The sequence below is a fragment of the Thalassophryne amazonica genome, chromosome 4 (assembly GCF_902500255.1).
Source record: "Thalassophryne amazonica chromosome 4, fThaAma1.1, whole genome shotgun sequence".
Classification (NCBI taxonomy): Eukaryota; Metazoa; Chordata; class Actinopteri; order Batrachoidiformes; family Batrachoididae; genus Thalassophryne; species Thalassophryne amazonica.
Window position 1 is genome coordinate 63415012 of NC_047106.1, and position 13724 is coordinate 63428735.

Here is a 13724-nt window from a genome sequence, read left to right on the forward strand (position 1 = left end):
AACTAACCAACCAACAAACAAACAAATGTTTTCTAACAGCAGGACCATACAACCAATCATCAGGATTGGATTTGAATTAATGTATTGCACAAATACATTAATTCATCAATCACATGAGTCAGTTTGATGTTTATAGTGCCAAATCACAAAGTATACAATCTCAATCAATCAATACCTGCAGATTTGTCAACACAAATATTCAGAAATTGAAGCATTCAGTCACTTGGTAGTCCAAGGTGGTTTGTCCACACAAATATCTGTGTGGCGTCATCCAAACCAACCAATGCTTTGGATGACAGGGGTGTCAGAGTTACTGGCACCCCTATATTTTAATTACAGACTTTAAAATGTGTTGAAAAAGAGTGACTGTGCAAGAAGGTGACAAGTGAGGAAAGCTATCAACAGACCCATGACAATGTGAAAGTGATGTAAACATCTGTGGATGTGATTGGAGAAACCGTACACAGTGCAACTTTTGTCTGTTGGATCAACACACATATTGGAGTGGGATAGACAAGGACTTTTATTCAAGAAAATTGATCAAAGATCCAGTCTCCCATTTCTGGCAAAGAGTAGCTGAAATTTCATGTTTTATTTTATTTGATTTATTTATTTATTTTTTTAGAAGGCCTTAATTGCCACTCCACCAAACACCAACAGTCAAAATCTGCATGATGCATACTTTCTCCAGTCACAAACACAAAAGCCTATAACCCGTTAAGAGTTGTCATGGAGGTCTTTGTGGCTTCCCTCACTATAGTCTTTATAGTCAAAACTCAGATTTTGAGAATTCTGCTCAGGACAGAGTGATGATTTCATGTAAAATCACCAAATGGTGCCAATAACTGTGTCCAGGATATATATATATATATATATATATATATATATATATATATATATATATATATATATATATATATATATATATATATATATATATATATATTCAGTTTATAAAACCATTTCATTGTTTCATTGTTTCTGTTCAATACCTTTGGGCTCGCTTGTTTGTCATTATCACCAAAATAAATAAATAAATTAAACAAACAAACAAATTAAACAAATAAAGTGCATTTAAAGACACAAGTATGGTATTTGGCATTCTCACATGTTTTATAAAAAGTGTGTGTGGTATAAATGTGTATCATGGGAAGATCGTCCGTTTTTGTCATCAGTGCAACAGACGTGGATGTTTTTTTTTTTTCTCTGTTTCCTGAGTGACATACTCTGTTTGTCTATGAGAGGAATAATAAACAAAAACGGATCCTTTGTGTTTCAGCACTGACGCAAAACAGAAAAACAATCAAAACAATGTAGAGCTGGCTTCTAAAACAGGACACGAACAGGACTTTTATTTTAAGATGGGCATTGATCAAACATTCTGTTTAAAGGGAAAAGTGAGATAACCACGAGGTCACATCAAAGCTGGGCAGCACGCGCTCCTTTTACACCTGTGTGACGCGATCTTAACGTGACATGAAAGGCTCAGGAGAAGAAAACTCGGATTCGGAGAGAGGATCGTTGTAGTGAGGGAGGGACTAAAAGTGCGCGGAATATTCCTTCCTTTGTGGGACTGGCTGCAGGTACAGCATCTGTGCAGTCCACGTTCAGCTGTCACTGCTGCGCCTCCACTCCACAGCAAAGTTCCCGCAGCGCGGCCGGTAAGTGCAAAGTGGCTGCTTTTAAACCACAGGACAACAACGCTAAAAGTTCAACTTTCAGGTGTTATTTATTTATTTATTTATTTTTGTCAGGCTATTATTGTTAATATTGTTTATATAGTATTATTATCATTATCATTATTATTATTATTATTATTATTATTAGGTTGAACTGCTTTGTATATTTATTATTATTATTATTATTATTATTATTATTATTATTAATATCGTTATTATTATTATTATTATTAGGTTGAACTGCTTTGTATATTTATTATTATTATTATTATTATTATTATGAACAAAAAAATCTTCAGCAGGTTGGATTGTCTTTCTTTTTGTTTTATTATATATAAGTATTATAATATCTCATGTAAATTGCTTGAGAGAACACATGGCAGCTGCACATACTTTTTCTATTAGTTCCAACTAATTAATCACATTTTAAAAAGAAAAAAAAAACAGCTGGATTGATCTGCACATTGCTTTTCTGTGCGCCCCCCTCCCCCCCAAAAAGAGCATCTGAATGTTTTTTTCTTTTGAGGTGTATGGTGAACATCTGCAGGCATTGAGCACTGGAGCATCTTCACTCAGTCTGGTAACAGCTGCCGCCAGCTGCATGCCAAGTTGCTTTACATATGAATGCCACAAAGACAGGAGTGCCACGCTGTCCGTGTGCACTATTCCTCCTCTAATGTCATCTTTCATCTCAGCTGCTGCTCGCTTTTTCTCCAAGTAAAGCTATGTGAAGTGATAGGAGCAGTGTGGAGGAAGAAGGAGGAGAATTGGCGGGGGAAAGAGGTTTGGGAGATGACAGGAGGAGGCAAGGGTGTAGCCATGAATTCTTGGGGAGGGGGTTTGTCCATTCCGTATGGTATTGTTTTGAGCTTTTCAAAACACTGAATCTCTTTCCGAAACAGTTATTCAGTGTCTCAAGTGTTTTGAAATAGCAAGTCATTTTCTGAAGCAATAACCGTTTCATTTTGTGCTTTGTTTGCTTTCAAATTGTGAATCCCTTTGTGAAACAGTTTGGCTCTTCGGCGATCACTCGGTGAGTTCTAATAGAGGTACAAAAATGCTACCAATTGGCAGTGCAACACTACTATTTGGGGTGTCCTATCGATCATGGACAAGTTAAATCGGGATGACTGATGAGCTTCATTCATTTCCCACGTATAGTGAAGAAGATGTACCACATCACTAAACTGAAGTTCTTTTCCCAAGTTCTGGTAAGCAGTCAGTCATTTTTGCCTCCTTATTGAGAGAAATGGGAATCTCAGAAGAGCCTAATTGTGTCATTTTTCATGAATTTTGAATTACTAAATCATTTTCTGAATGAAGAAACCCCAGCTGTCCACTCAGTAAAGCCCTATCAATAGCTGAAAGTATTTTGAAACAGTCATTTTCTAACAGACGTGTTAGTCAGCATTTGAAAAAGTGAGTTATTTTCAGAAGCAGTTGGTTTTGTTTATCATTTTGAAATTTTATAAACAGTGAATCCTTTGCTGAACCAATTGTTTAACTGAATGCTGTTGTGGTTTTTTTGTGTTTTAAGAAAATGGTGAATCATTTTCTGAAGCAGTTGTTGCAGTTAGTTTTGAGTGTTTCAAAGCAAAACATTCATTTGGTTCAAAGTATCAAAAAAGTCTTGTGTCTCTATTTTAAGAGGGTTTTAAACCTGAAATCCACCCCTAGCTACGGCAAGCTGAGAAGAACGAGGATCTTTAAAGAAGTGATGGATACTTTTGGATGATGATTTCCTTCAATGCCAAACTGTTTGAGTTTGGCTTTGAGTTTGGCCTTTCAGGGACACTGAGGGTCAAAGATCATGGTGATCTGGCTTCATGTTGGTATCTAACCCTCAAGCGATCAAGCTATTTTAGCGACTAATATGATTGAGTGGAGTTATATATGGTCCCTTTGACTTTACATTGGAATTCTTATATATAAATGATTGTTTTAGGGTTCTTCATATTTATTTCACTCTCTAATATATTTGTCCAACATCCTTTTCATCCTCACTGTGGGCATCAAGAATCAGTCTCAATGCTTGCGCAGCTGTAAATCTTGCTATTCTAGATCTGTTGGCCACGCTTCCTTGCAAAACAGCAAATTATAATAAATGGACTGCATTTATATAGCGCTTTTCCATCTGCATCAGACACTCAAAGCGCTTTACAGTAATGCCTCACATTCACCCTGATGTGAGAGTGCTGCCATACAAGGTGCTCACTACACACCGGGAGCAACTAGGGGATTAATGACCTTGCCCAAGGGCCCTTAGTGATTTTCTGGTCAGGCTGGGATCTGAACCGAGGATTCTCTGGTCTCAAGCCCAACACTTAACCACAAGACCATCACCTCCCCTAATGATCAGAGCTGGCAAATTACAATACCATCTGAAGCTATAATGTCGAACATCTCACACATAAGTGATCCTGCACAAGTTTGGATTATATTTACCACATGGACCAACTGATCCTTGCAAAATTCTATGAACAAATGCATAACAAATAGATTGACAAATTCGTGGTAGGTAACTTTTATCTGATTAAAATGAGAAAAATGGTGCACAAAAAATATATGCCCGAGGTCATACATGACCCCAGTCGGTCGCTTGAGGGGTAATAGTAACCATATGCATATCTACAAGCAGTCAAACAACTTTATCTTTGACAAACACACAACCCTCTCACCATTTTTATCCATATGGGCTCCCAACTCTTCCACAGTTATGACCTTTAGTTTGACCTTTCAAGGAAATGCAAGGTGGAATATTATGTGTCCATTGGAAAGGTGAGATATGATTTCCTGTTAGTGTTTAATAGTAACATTATCTTTGACTAATTCTTATAGATATTTCAGATATTCTCCCATAAATATTTTAAGCGTTGTGCCAAAACCTTGACCTTGACCTGTGACTTTGACTTGGAACTGATTTTTCTCAAAATTAAATCACTTTGTTCTTGGCTAGATCTCGATAATTTCACCAAATGTGGTGCCAGTTGGGATCTAAACTCTTCAAGTTATTGTGCTCACACACTGACAGACAGACGGCTGCATGGTGCTGGGAACAATACCCCAGCATGCCCTACTGCTTAACAACATGTGATAAATGTGTTGCCTCAATCTTCCTCTTCTCTTTGCATGTTGATTCCTTTGGCAGGCCCAGCGTCTGCTGTTCACACCATCCATGATGAGTTACTACATGGATCCAGTTTCTTCCTACGCGGCCCTTCACTCCTTTGACCGTCTGGGCTCAGTGGTAAGACCCCTGTCATAAATTACCTCCATGCTAAGCCTGTTTTCTGCCTACCACACTGCCACTCAGCAGTGTGATGGGGAATGGCTGTTTGTTAGCGGCTCTGCCACACAGTAGCACAGACGTTTGTGTGAGTGCACGAGTAGCGTTCACATGCATGTAAATGTGTGGAATGTGTCACCTCACTGTGGTATTGCACCCATAGTTCATGCTGTTCTCAATGATTTCAACAATAGTTAGGAAACAGAGCTGTTGAACAACAGATATTTGAATGTTGGGTAAAGCTGTGAAATCGCTGTCATGAACTCACCCATGTTGCACAACTCGCCTTGTACCAATACACACTTCTGCTTAGGGAGTAATATCTTAAATATTGAGACCTGCAGGCTGCTGACCTTGCTGCTAACCAATCAAATTAGAGTCAGGCCATCCCTACTGAATAACACTTTTGTCAGCCAAGCCACCCACAGTGCTTTGCAGCTGTGTGTTTGCAAGAATCAAGGCTCTTAACGCTTTGCAAATGAAAGAGCTCAATCCAGCCGGAGACAGAGGTACCTGGGAACATTGGGATTCCTGTCAGGTGAGCGTTTGAAGGGTGAAAGCCGAGCCAAGTAGCAGCAAAATAAATGCATCAATTTGTATGCAGAGCACCAGCACATTAGGATAAGAGACTGAGGTTACATGCAAATAGGAACCCCGCCCCACTCTGTTAGAAAACATGGAAGGCTTTAGCAGCCTCTATCTTAATTGACTCAGGTGGCGGGGCTTGCCTTTGAAAATGAGAGTACTGTGTACTGGGGCAGATACAGTCAAAGGGCAGCATGGGGTCACTCCTGTAGCTTTATCCCTTTGAAATTACATGAATTATCAAGAAAAACATGTTTTTTTTCCCCACCCATTTTTACACATTAGTGCTCATCATTTATTCATATGTGACACAAGGGCACCCAGAGGTCTTCCAAACGGACTGTAATAATGAAAACATAATAATAATTAAAATAATTAAAACAAGTTATTCAAAAATTCTGTTCTTGAAATAACTTAAACTGATGTTTTGTGTGTTTTTTTTTTCATATTGGGGTCCATGGGGAGTGACTCACTTTTGCAGCCAATTATCATGTGGCTTTTTACTGAAATGCAAGACATGGTGTGACGGAGACCAGCAGGAGTCACTGTGCATATGGTAGTCGAAAGGTCTCACTCCCCTGACAGTCAAAAGACGCCTTGACACTTGTATGAATTTGATCCACGCACTGATATGCAATCTGCAGTGCCACAGAGTAAACCAATTGTAAACTTGTTGTAAACCATTAAACGTTATGAACTGCAAAGAGTCTGCAAAGAAAATTTTGAAATGTTCAAATTCTCTCGCATGCATTAATTATGTGAATTTCACGTGAACATTGCACAAATAATTCAAAAACACTGAATGTGAGTGCGAGTCATTGCGTCACTGCAACACATAACAGCACAGCTCATCTGAACAATTAAGACAAAATGTTAAATCTATTATAAATATAATTTTACAGATACTCATAAGCAGTGGTGGGCACAGCTAACCAAAAAGTTAGCTTTGATAACTGGTAATCAGCTAATAGAAAAGTTATCTTTTTTTAACGCTAAACCAATAAATTGCCTAAAAACGCCTAAAAACGTATCGGAAGCTACAGATAACCGATACCTTTCAACCTCAAATACGCATTCAGCTACTAAGAAGCTGATTTTGAGTTTAAACACCGCCAAAGCTTCTAATCGAAGGCGATCACAAGCCCAAACACAACCAATGACCCAGCGCTTATGTCTTTGTGTGCTCTGCCCCCTGCTGTAGGAAAACATCATTTATTCTGACAGGATGCAGTGGTTAAGCGATGAGACAGAGGTCTTGAAATGGAAAGCAGGTTTGAATTATGGTTTTGCTTTAAAAATAAAATTATTCCGGATAGAATAACTACAATAATGTAAACTCTTAAAATGTACAGAGTGATATACTTACTGGTTCCTGAGAACCAGCTTTTTCCTGGTTCTCTCCCTCAGCCCCAACCAGTCCCAGCAGAAGACTGCCCCTCCCTGAGCCTGGTTCTGCTGGAGGTTTCTTCCTGTTAAAAGGGAGTTTTTCCTTCCCACTGTCGCCAAGTGCTTGCTCACAGGGGGTCGTTTTGACCGTTGGGGTTTTTCCGTAATTATTGTATGGCTTTGCCTTACAATATAAAGCGCCTTGGGGCAACTGTTTGTTGTGATTTGGCGCTATATAAATAAAATTGATTTGATTTGATTTGATTTGATATATAACACATATCTGTTAATTTTAAAATAATGCACTAATTCTGAAGATTTGAACATTAACACACAGATGCCCAAAGGGGATTATGGGTAACTAAGCCTCTGCTCATACTGATTGGTTGATTCATTCATTCTATGTAAAAACTAACACAAGTGAATCAATGTAACGTGTTAGTGTTTACAAACAAATGTGCTTTTGCAAAATATGTCATTTTTTTCATTTGTATAAAAAAGAAAGAAATTTTCAAGATCCCGCTACACAGCGCCTAAGCGCACATGTGATGACATCACAACTCTATCCGGTTAGGGAGACAAGGTTTCTTTCAGTAACAAGAACTGTCAAAAAACTTTCTCGTGTGTGGTTGCTGGAGTTGTGTGGCGATAGGAATCGGCTTTTGAATGCTTAAATAACAATGTCAGTTGCACAAAGAAATCAAATAATAGTGAAAACGTGTGGTGTGGTGTCAACGCATCAATCATTCGCTCTGTGAGGCGTCATAACATCAAGCCTAGTTCACATGGCAAGATAATTAGGCCGATATCGGACGAGATCTTCCCTTTCCGACAAGCTTAAGGATGCCCCAACAATCGTGATGAAGCTAAATATAATCTTATCAGATATTCCTGCCGTGTGTGGTTTGTAAGAGCACTCTGATCTGCTCAGAAGGACGTGAGGAGCTAAATGTGATCAATCAATCATATCATGCAATCAATCATAAAGTGAGGTGTCTGCCCTGGGAATGTTTGTGTGTGAAATGTGTTTGTGTGTGTTGTTTTTACTGTGTGGCTGATACCACACACTACAACTAAACCTGTCAGATCTATGTTTTTTTTTTTATCTCCACGTGTGTGGTCTCAGGTTTTGGAAACCTACAAATAATTTTAAAATCCTGCGGTTGACAACACTGTGATATAACCGGTTGCCAGTAGATGGCAGTGTTCTATGCATTTTGATGCCGGTTATATCACATGGCCTGAATCACAACTGAACATACTTTTCGGCTTTGAGAAGCAACCTGGGCTTCTGGCATTTTTACATAAAACAAACACAATAACAACATCTATAAACCCAGAGAATATATTCACGAGGGTTTTAGGCACAATATACAAAGAGTTTAATGCTGTTGTCCGTGTGGAGCCTGATCGGAGCATCTCAAACGCATTTCTTCTGTCGTGAATACCCATAATGCACTGGGCACAGCTGCATGTCCACATTAAAACCTTAAAAATTAGTGCATTACTAAAACATATATCTGATATTTTCACTTTATAAAATTTCAGACGTGACGTTAATTTAAATAACTTGTCTGAAATTAGCTTGGTTAAAATTTTAACCATAAGTTAAAACTGAATGCCTCTGGATGACTTGGGTGCTATTGCCAGTGTATTAGTATAGGGTCAAAATAAATGAGTTTTTTTTTCTTTTCTGTGACCAGTTCTCCTTTGCCTGCAGAGGATAGAGCAGTTTCTTCTAGACTATCACCTTTTAGAATATTCCAAATATGTTCTCCACATCATGAACTGCACGAGAGAGAGAGGAAAAAAGCTGCAGCTGTAGAAAATTCCTCTGTGATTCCGGAAGCGATTAGAGGTGTTCGACAGATTGCATATCAATGCATGGATCAAATTCAAGGCACCTTAACACATCAAATCTGTGTCTAAAATCAGTAGAATATTCAGATTCAGACCTGTTAATCCCCAAAACGTGAATCAGCTGCAAATCATGAATGATCCACAAACTGTTAATTGCAAACCGTGAATACTGAAAAATATCTCCCAAAATGTGAACGTGAGTCTCACAAACATGAATATCATTCATAATATATATATTTTTCAATTTAAGTAGTTTATGGATTTCAGTTTATGGATCAATTACTGCAGGAAATCTTGATTGCAAACTCTATCACCGCAAAAATGATTTTTATTTATTTATTTATTGGCGGGATGGGGGGGTCACTATAGCCGGTAAGGTCAGGAGGTGATTTGAGCAGCTCTCGCTTCTGGTGTCAAGTGCCCCCACTGGGTGTATCCCGCTCCGGGGACAATGTCAGGTGAGGGGTTTGACTAGGACAGTCCACCTGTCAAACTCAGAGAGGACAGAAACCTCCCCGTCCAGTAAATGGCTCAATAATCTTACGAGAAATATTGTAGAGAAACAAACAACACTAGTTTCTAACCTCTGGAAGGTAGACAATGAGCTACAATCTTATTTTTATTCATATGAGCTGTCCTCTGAGCTGGAAAAATAATATAGATCTGAAAAAGCAAATGGCAGAGAAATGGAAGCTTAGGGACCGTTTACAAAGTGCAAAAACAAGACACCACAAAAATATTCAATAAATTCATTGCACATATCATTGGTCTCCTGCTGGTTATACTACAGCACTCAGTTTGGAAAAATGTGCAAAAATTGAATTTTAGTGAATTACTCATTTTATGACTTATTTTAATGATAAAAATCACTAAAATTCAATTTTTGCACATTTTTCAAAACTGAGTGCTGTAGTACGAGGTCTATTAGAAAAGTATACGACCTTATTATTTTTTTAAAAAACCATATGGATTTGAATCACGTGTGATTGCGTCAGACAAGCTTGAACCCTCGTGCGCATGCATGAGTTTTTTCATGCCTGTCGGTTGCGTCGTTCACCTGTGAGCAGGCTTTGAGTGAGGTGTGGTCCACCCCTCTCGGCGGATTTTTATTGCGAATAAATGTCTGAACGATTTGAAGCTTTACTGCATCAATTTTTTTCCAGAAACTGTGAGAGACCTCTAGGTGGACACCGTTCGAAAAATTAATATGGCTTTCAGGGACAATTTTATGGGGATTAAACAGATTACGGAGTGTTACTACCGCTTTAAGGACTGCCCACAACTCCTGAGATTGCGGCGCACTCCCAGCCCCCATCGACAGGCTGACACCCCGCTGGAACAACCGGATCATTTCCAACGTGAAAGCTTTGTTGATCCGGGACCTCGTCTGACTTTCACAAAAAGGTAGAAGATGTGGACATCAGCACTTTTTTGGTACATTCCACCGTTACAGGAGTTTTTTTCATGGAAAGAAAAGCGGAGGGACATGCCACGGAGCTGTTCATTACGCGGGACAAAACCACCTCGGTGTTGGTCTCACAGGACGGCTTTCAGGTGGATTTCAGATGGATTCCGGTTGCTTTTCAGTCGTGTGAATATCCGATTGTGATTATGCATGAGCTGGACATGCCAGAGCATGTCCCGTGAGGCTTCATCACGGCGTTGCTTTGCGCCGAGCAGCTGCACCGCAACACACGGTAGAGCCGCTTCTCTTTCCATGACAAAAACTCCTGTAACAGTGAAATGTGCCGTTCATTTTTAAACTGGACGCTGTCTTGATCCGGTATGTCATCTGACTAGCACAGGAATTGTGAAAAGACGTGGACATCAGCACTTTTTTGGCACATTAAGACAGACGTGCGGAGGAGTTCTGCGCGTCGCGGAGCAGCCGCTCGGTGCAAAACAACGCCGTGATGAAGCCTCATGGGACATGTTCTGGCATGTCCAGCTCATGCACAATCACAATCGGATATTCACACGACTGGAAAGCAACCGGAATCCGTCTGAAATCCACCTGAAAGCCGTCCTGTGAGACCAACATCGAGGTGGTTTTGTTCCGCGTAATGAACGGCTCCGTGGCGCGTCCCTCCGCTTTTCTTTCCATGAAAAAAACTCCTGTAACGGTGGAATGTACCGAAAAAGTGCTGATGTCCACTTCTTCTGCCTTTTTGTGAAAGTCAGATGAGGTCCCGGATCAACAAAGCCTTCACGTTGGAAATGATCTGGTTGTTTCAGCAGGGTTTGAGCCTGTCGAAGGGGGCTGGGAGCGCGCCGTGCTCTCAGCAGTTGTGGGCAGTCCTTAAAGCGGCAGTAACACTCCGTAATCTGTTTAATCCCCATAAAATCGTCCCTGAAAGCCATATTAATTTTTCGAACGGTGTCCACCTGGAGGTCTCTCACAGTTTCTGGAAAAAATTGATGCAGCAAAGCTCCAAATCGTTCAGACATTTATTCGCAATAAAAATCCGCCGAGAGGGTGGACCACACCTCACTCAAAGCCTGCTCACAGGCGAATGACGCAACCGACAGGCATGAAAAAACTCACACATGCGCACGAGGGTTCAAGCTTGTCTGACGCAATCAGACGTGATTCAAATCCATATGTTTTTTTTTTTAAATAATAAGGTTGGATACTTTTCTAATAGACCTCGTATAACCAGCAAGAGACCACTGATATGTGCAGAAAGGTTTGTGTCACTATACAGTATAACATTGACACTATTGAAGAATTAAACAATAAAAAATTCTCCAAAGTTTTTCACAATAACATTTTTCCAAACTGAGTGCTGTAGTAAAACCAGCAGGAGACCAATGATGTGTGCAGTAAATTTTGTGTCACTACACCTGAATTTATGTCACGACAATGTCTCTCTTCATATTATTGAGCCGTTTACCGGAGGGGGATGTTTCTGTCCTCTGTGAGTTTGACAGGTGGACCGTCCAGGTCAAACTCCTCAACTGATAATGTCCCTGGAGCTAGACACACCCAGCGGGACCGGGTATTTGACACCAGAAGGGAGAGCTGCTCGGATCACCTCCCCAACTCACCGGCTGTAGTTTACCACTGTGTTACATCAACTTTCCTTCTAACAACACTCAACTGAGGACACTAATTATTGAAGCTTTGTAGGTGGATTTCTTTCCCATTCTTGCTTGATGTACGACTTCAGTTGTTCAACAGTCCGGGGTGTCTGTTGTCATATTTTGCGCTTCATAATGCGCCACACATTTTCAATGGGCGACAGGTCTGGACTACAGGCCAGTCCAGTACCCGCACTCTTTTACTACGAAGCCACGCTGTTGTAACACGTGCAGAATGTGGCTTGGCATTGTCTTGCTGAAATAAGCAGGGATGTTCCTGAAAAAGACGTTGCTTGGATGGCAGCATGTGTTGCTCCAAACCTGGATGTACCTTTCAGCATTGATGGTGCCATCACAGACGTGTAAGTTGCCCATGCCATGGGCACTAACATACCCCCATACCATCAGAGATGCTGGATTTTGAACTTTGCAATGGTAACAATATGGATGGTCTTTTTCCTCTTTTGTTCAGAGGATACGACATCCGTGATTTACAAAAACAATTTGAATGTGGACTCATCAGACCACAGCACACTTTTCTACTTTGCGTGTGTCCGTTTCAAATGAGCTCGGGCCCAGAGAAGGCGGTGGTGTTTCTGGATGTTGTTGACATATGGCTTTCACTTTGTATGGTAGAGTTTTAACTTGCACTAGTAGATGTAGCAATGACCTGTGTTAACTGACAATGGTTTTTTGAAGTGTTCCTGAGCCCACGCGGTAAGATCCTTTACACAATGTTGTTTGTTTTTAATGCAGAGCTGCCTGGGGGATCGAAGGTCACTGGCGTTCAGTGTTGGTTGTCGGCCTTGCCGTTTACATGTAGAATGTTCTCCAGATTCTCTGAATCTTCTGATTATATTATGGACTGTAGATGATGGAATCCCTAAATTCCTTGCAGTTGAATGTTGAGAAACATTGTTCTTAGACTGTTGGACTATTTTTTCATGCAGTTGTTCACAAAGTGGTGATCCTTGCCCCATCTTTGCCTGTGAATGGCTGAGCCTTTTGAGGATGCTCCCTTTATTCCCAATCATGACACTCACCTGTTTCCAATTAACCTGTTCACCCGTGGAATCTTCCAAAAAGGTGTTCTTTGAGCATTCATCAACTTTCCCAGTCTTTTCTTGCCCCTGTCCCAGCTTTTTTTAAATGTGTTGCAGGCATCCATTTCAAAATGAGCAGATATATTTGCACAAAAACAAAACAGTCTATCAGTTTGAACATTAAATATCTTGTCTTTGTGGTGTATTCAGTTGAATATAGGTTGAAGAGGATTTGCAAATCATTGTATTCTGTTTTTATTTACATTTCACGCAACGTCCCAACTTAATTGGAATTGGGGTTGTGTCATGAATGATATTCACGTTTTGCAAGACTGATCTGCAACTGATTCACGTTTTGGGGGTTAACAGGCCAGTTTTGACAGGAATGTGAATATCATCAAACTATATTCACATTGTCATGGTGAATCTCTTCCATTATTGTGTATGAAGCGCACTGTACCAGTCTTGCGTGGATTAAGGAAGACTGCGCACACTGCACTGACCTTTGTATGTACAGTGTATGCAGTCGGTGCAGGGCAGGGATGAAAATGTGATCAGAATGGAGTACAAGCTGTCCTAAAATATTCAAATTTGTAAAAGACCAATGAGTCTCAGACTGTTTCATGTCACTGTATGTTTGGGATGGGAGAACAAAACAGGGATGACAGGGAGGTGACACCTCCCCAAACACTTAATGATGTTGTAATGCCAGAAATTGAAGTTATTGCACCTTATTTTTCCCATCTTACAAATTAAGCATCATTGGGGGATGTAGTGAAGTACACCGTAAGTATGTCCATCTGT

The 13724-nt window shown here is 40.2% G+C and overlaps 1 protein-coding gene across 1 annotated transcript in view; it reads left to right on the forward strand.

Moving 5' to 3' along the window:
• The first annotated feature begins 1536 nt into the window (after window positions 1–1536).
• ets1 (v-ets avian erythroblastosis virus E26 oncogene homolog 1) overlaps window positions 1537–13724 on the forward strand; it is a 118122-nt gene continuing 105934 nt past the window's right edge. Inside the window, exons 1-2 of the mRNA XM_034168008.1 lie at window positions 1537–1661; window positions 4828–4926. Of these exons, the coding sequence (XP_034023899.1) occupies window positions 4855–4926 (72 nt within the window). The 5' untranslated portion in view covers window positions 1537–1661; window positions 4828–4854. The remainder of the gene's footprint in view (window positions 1662–4827; window positions 4927–13724) is intronic.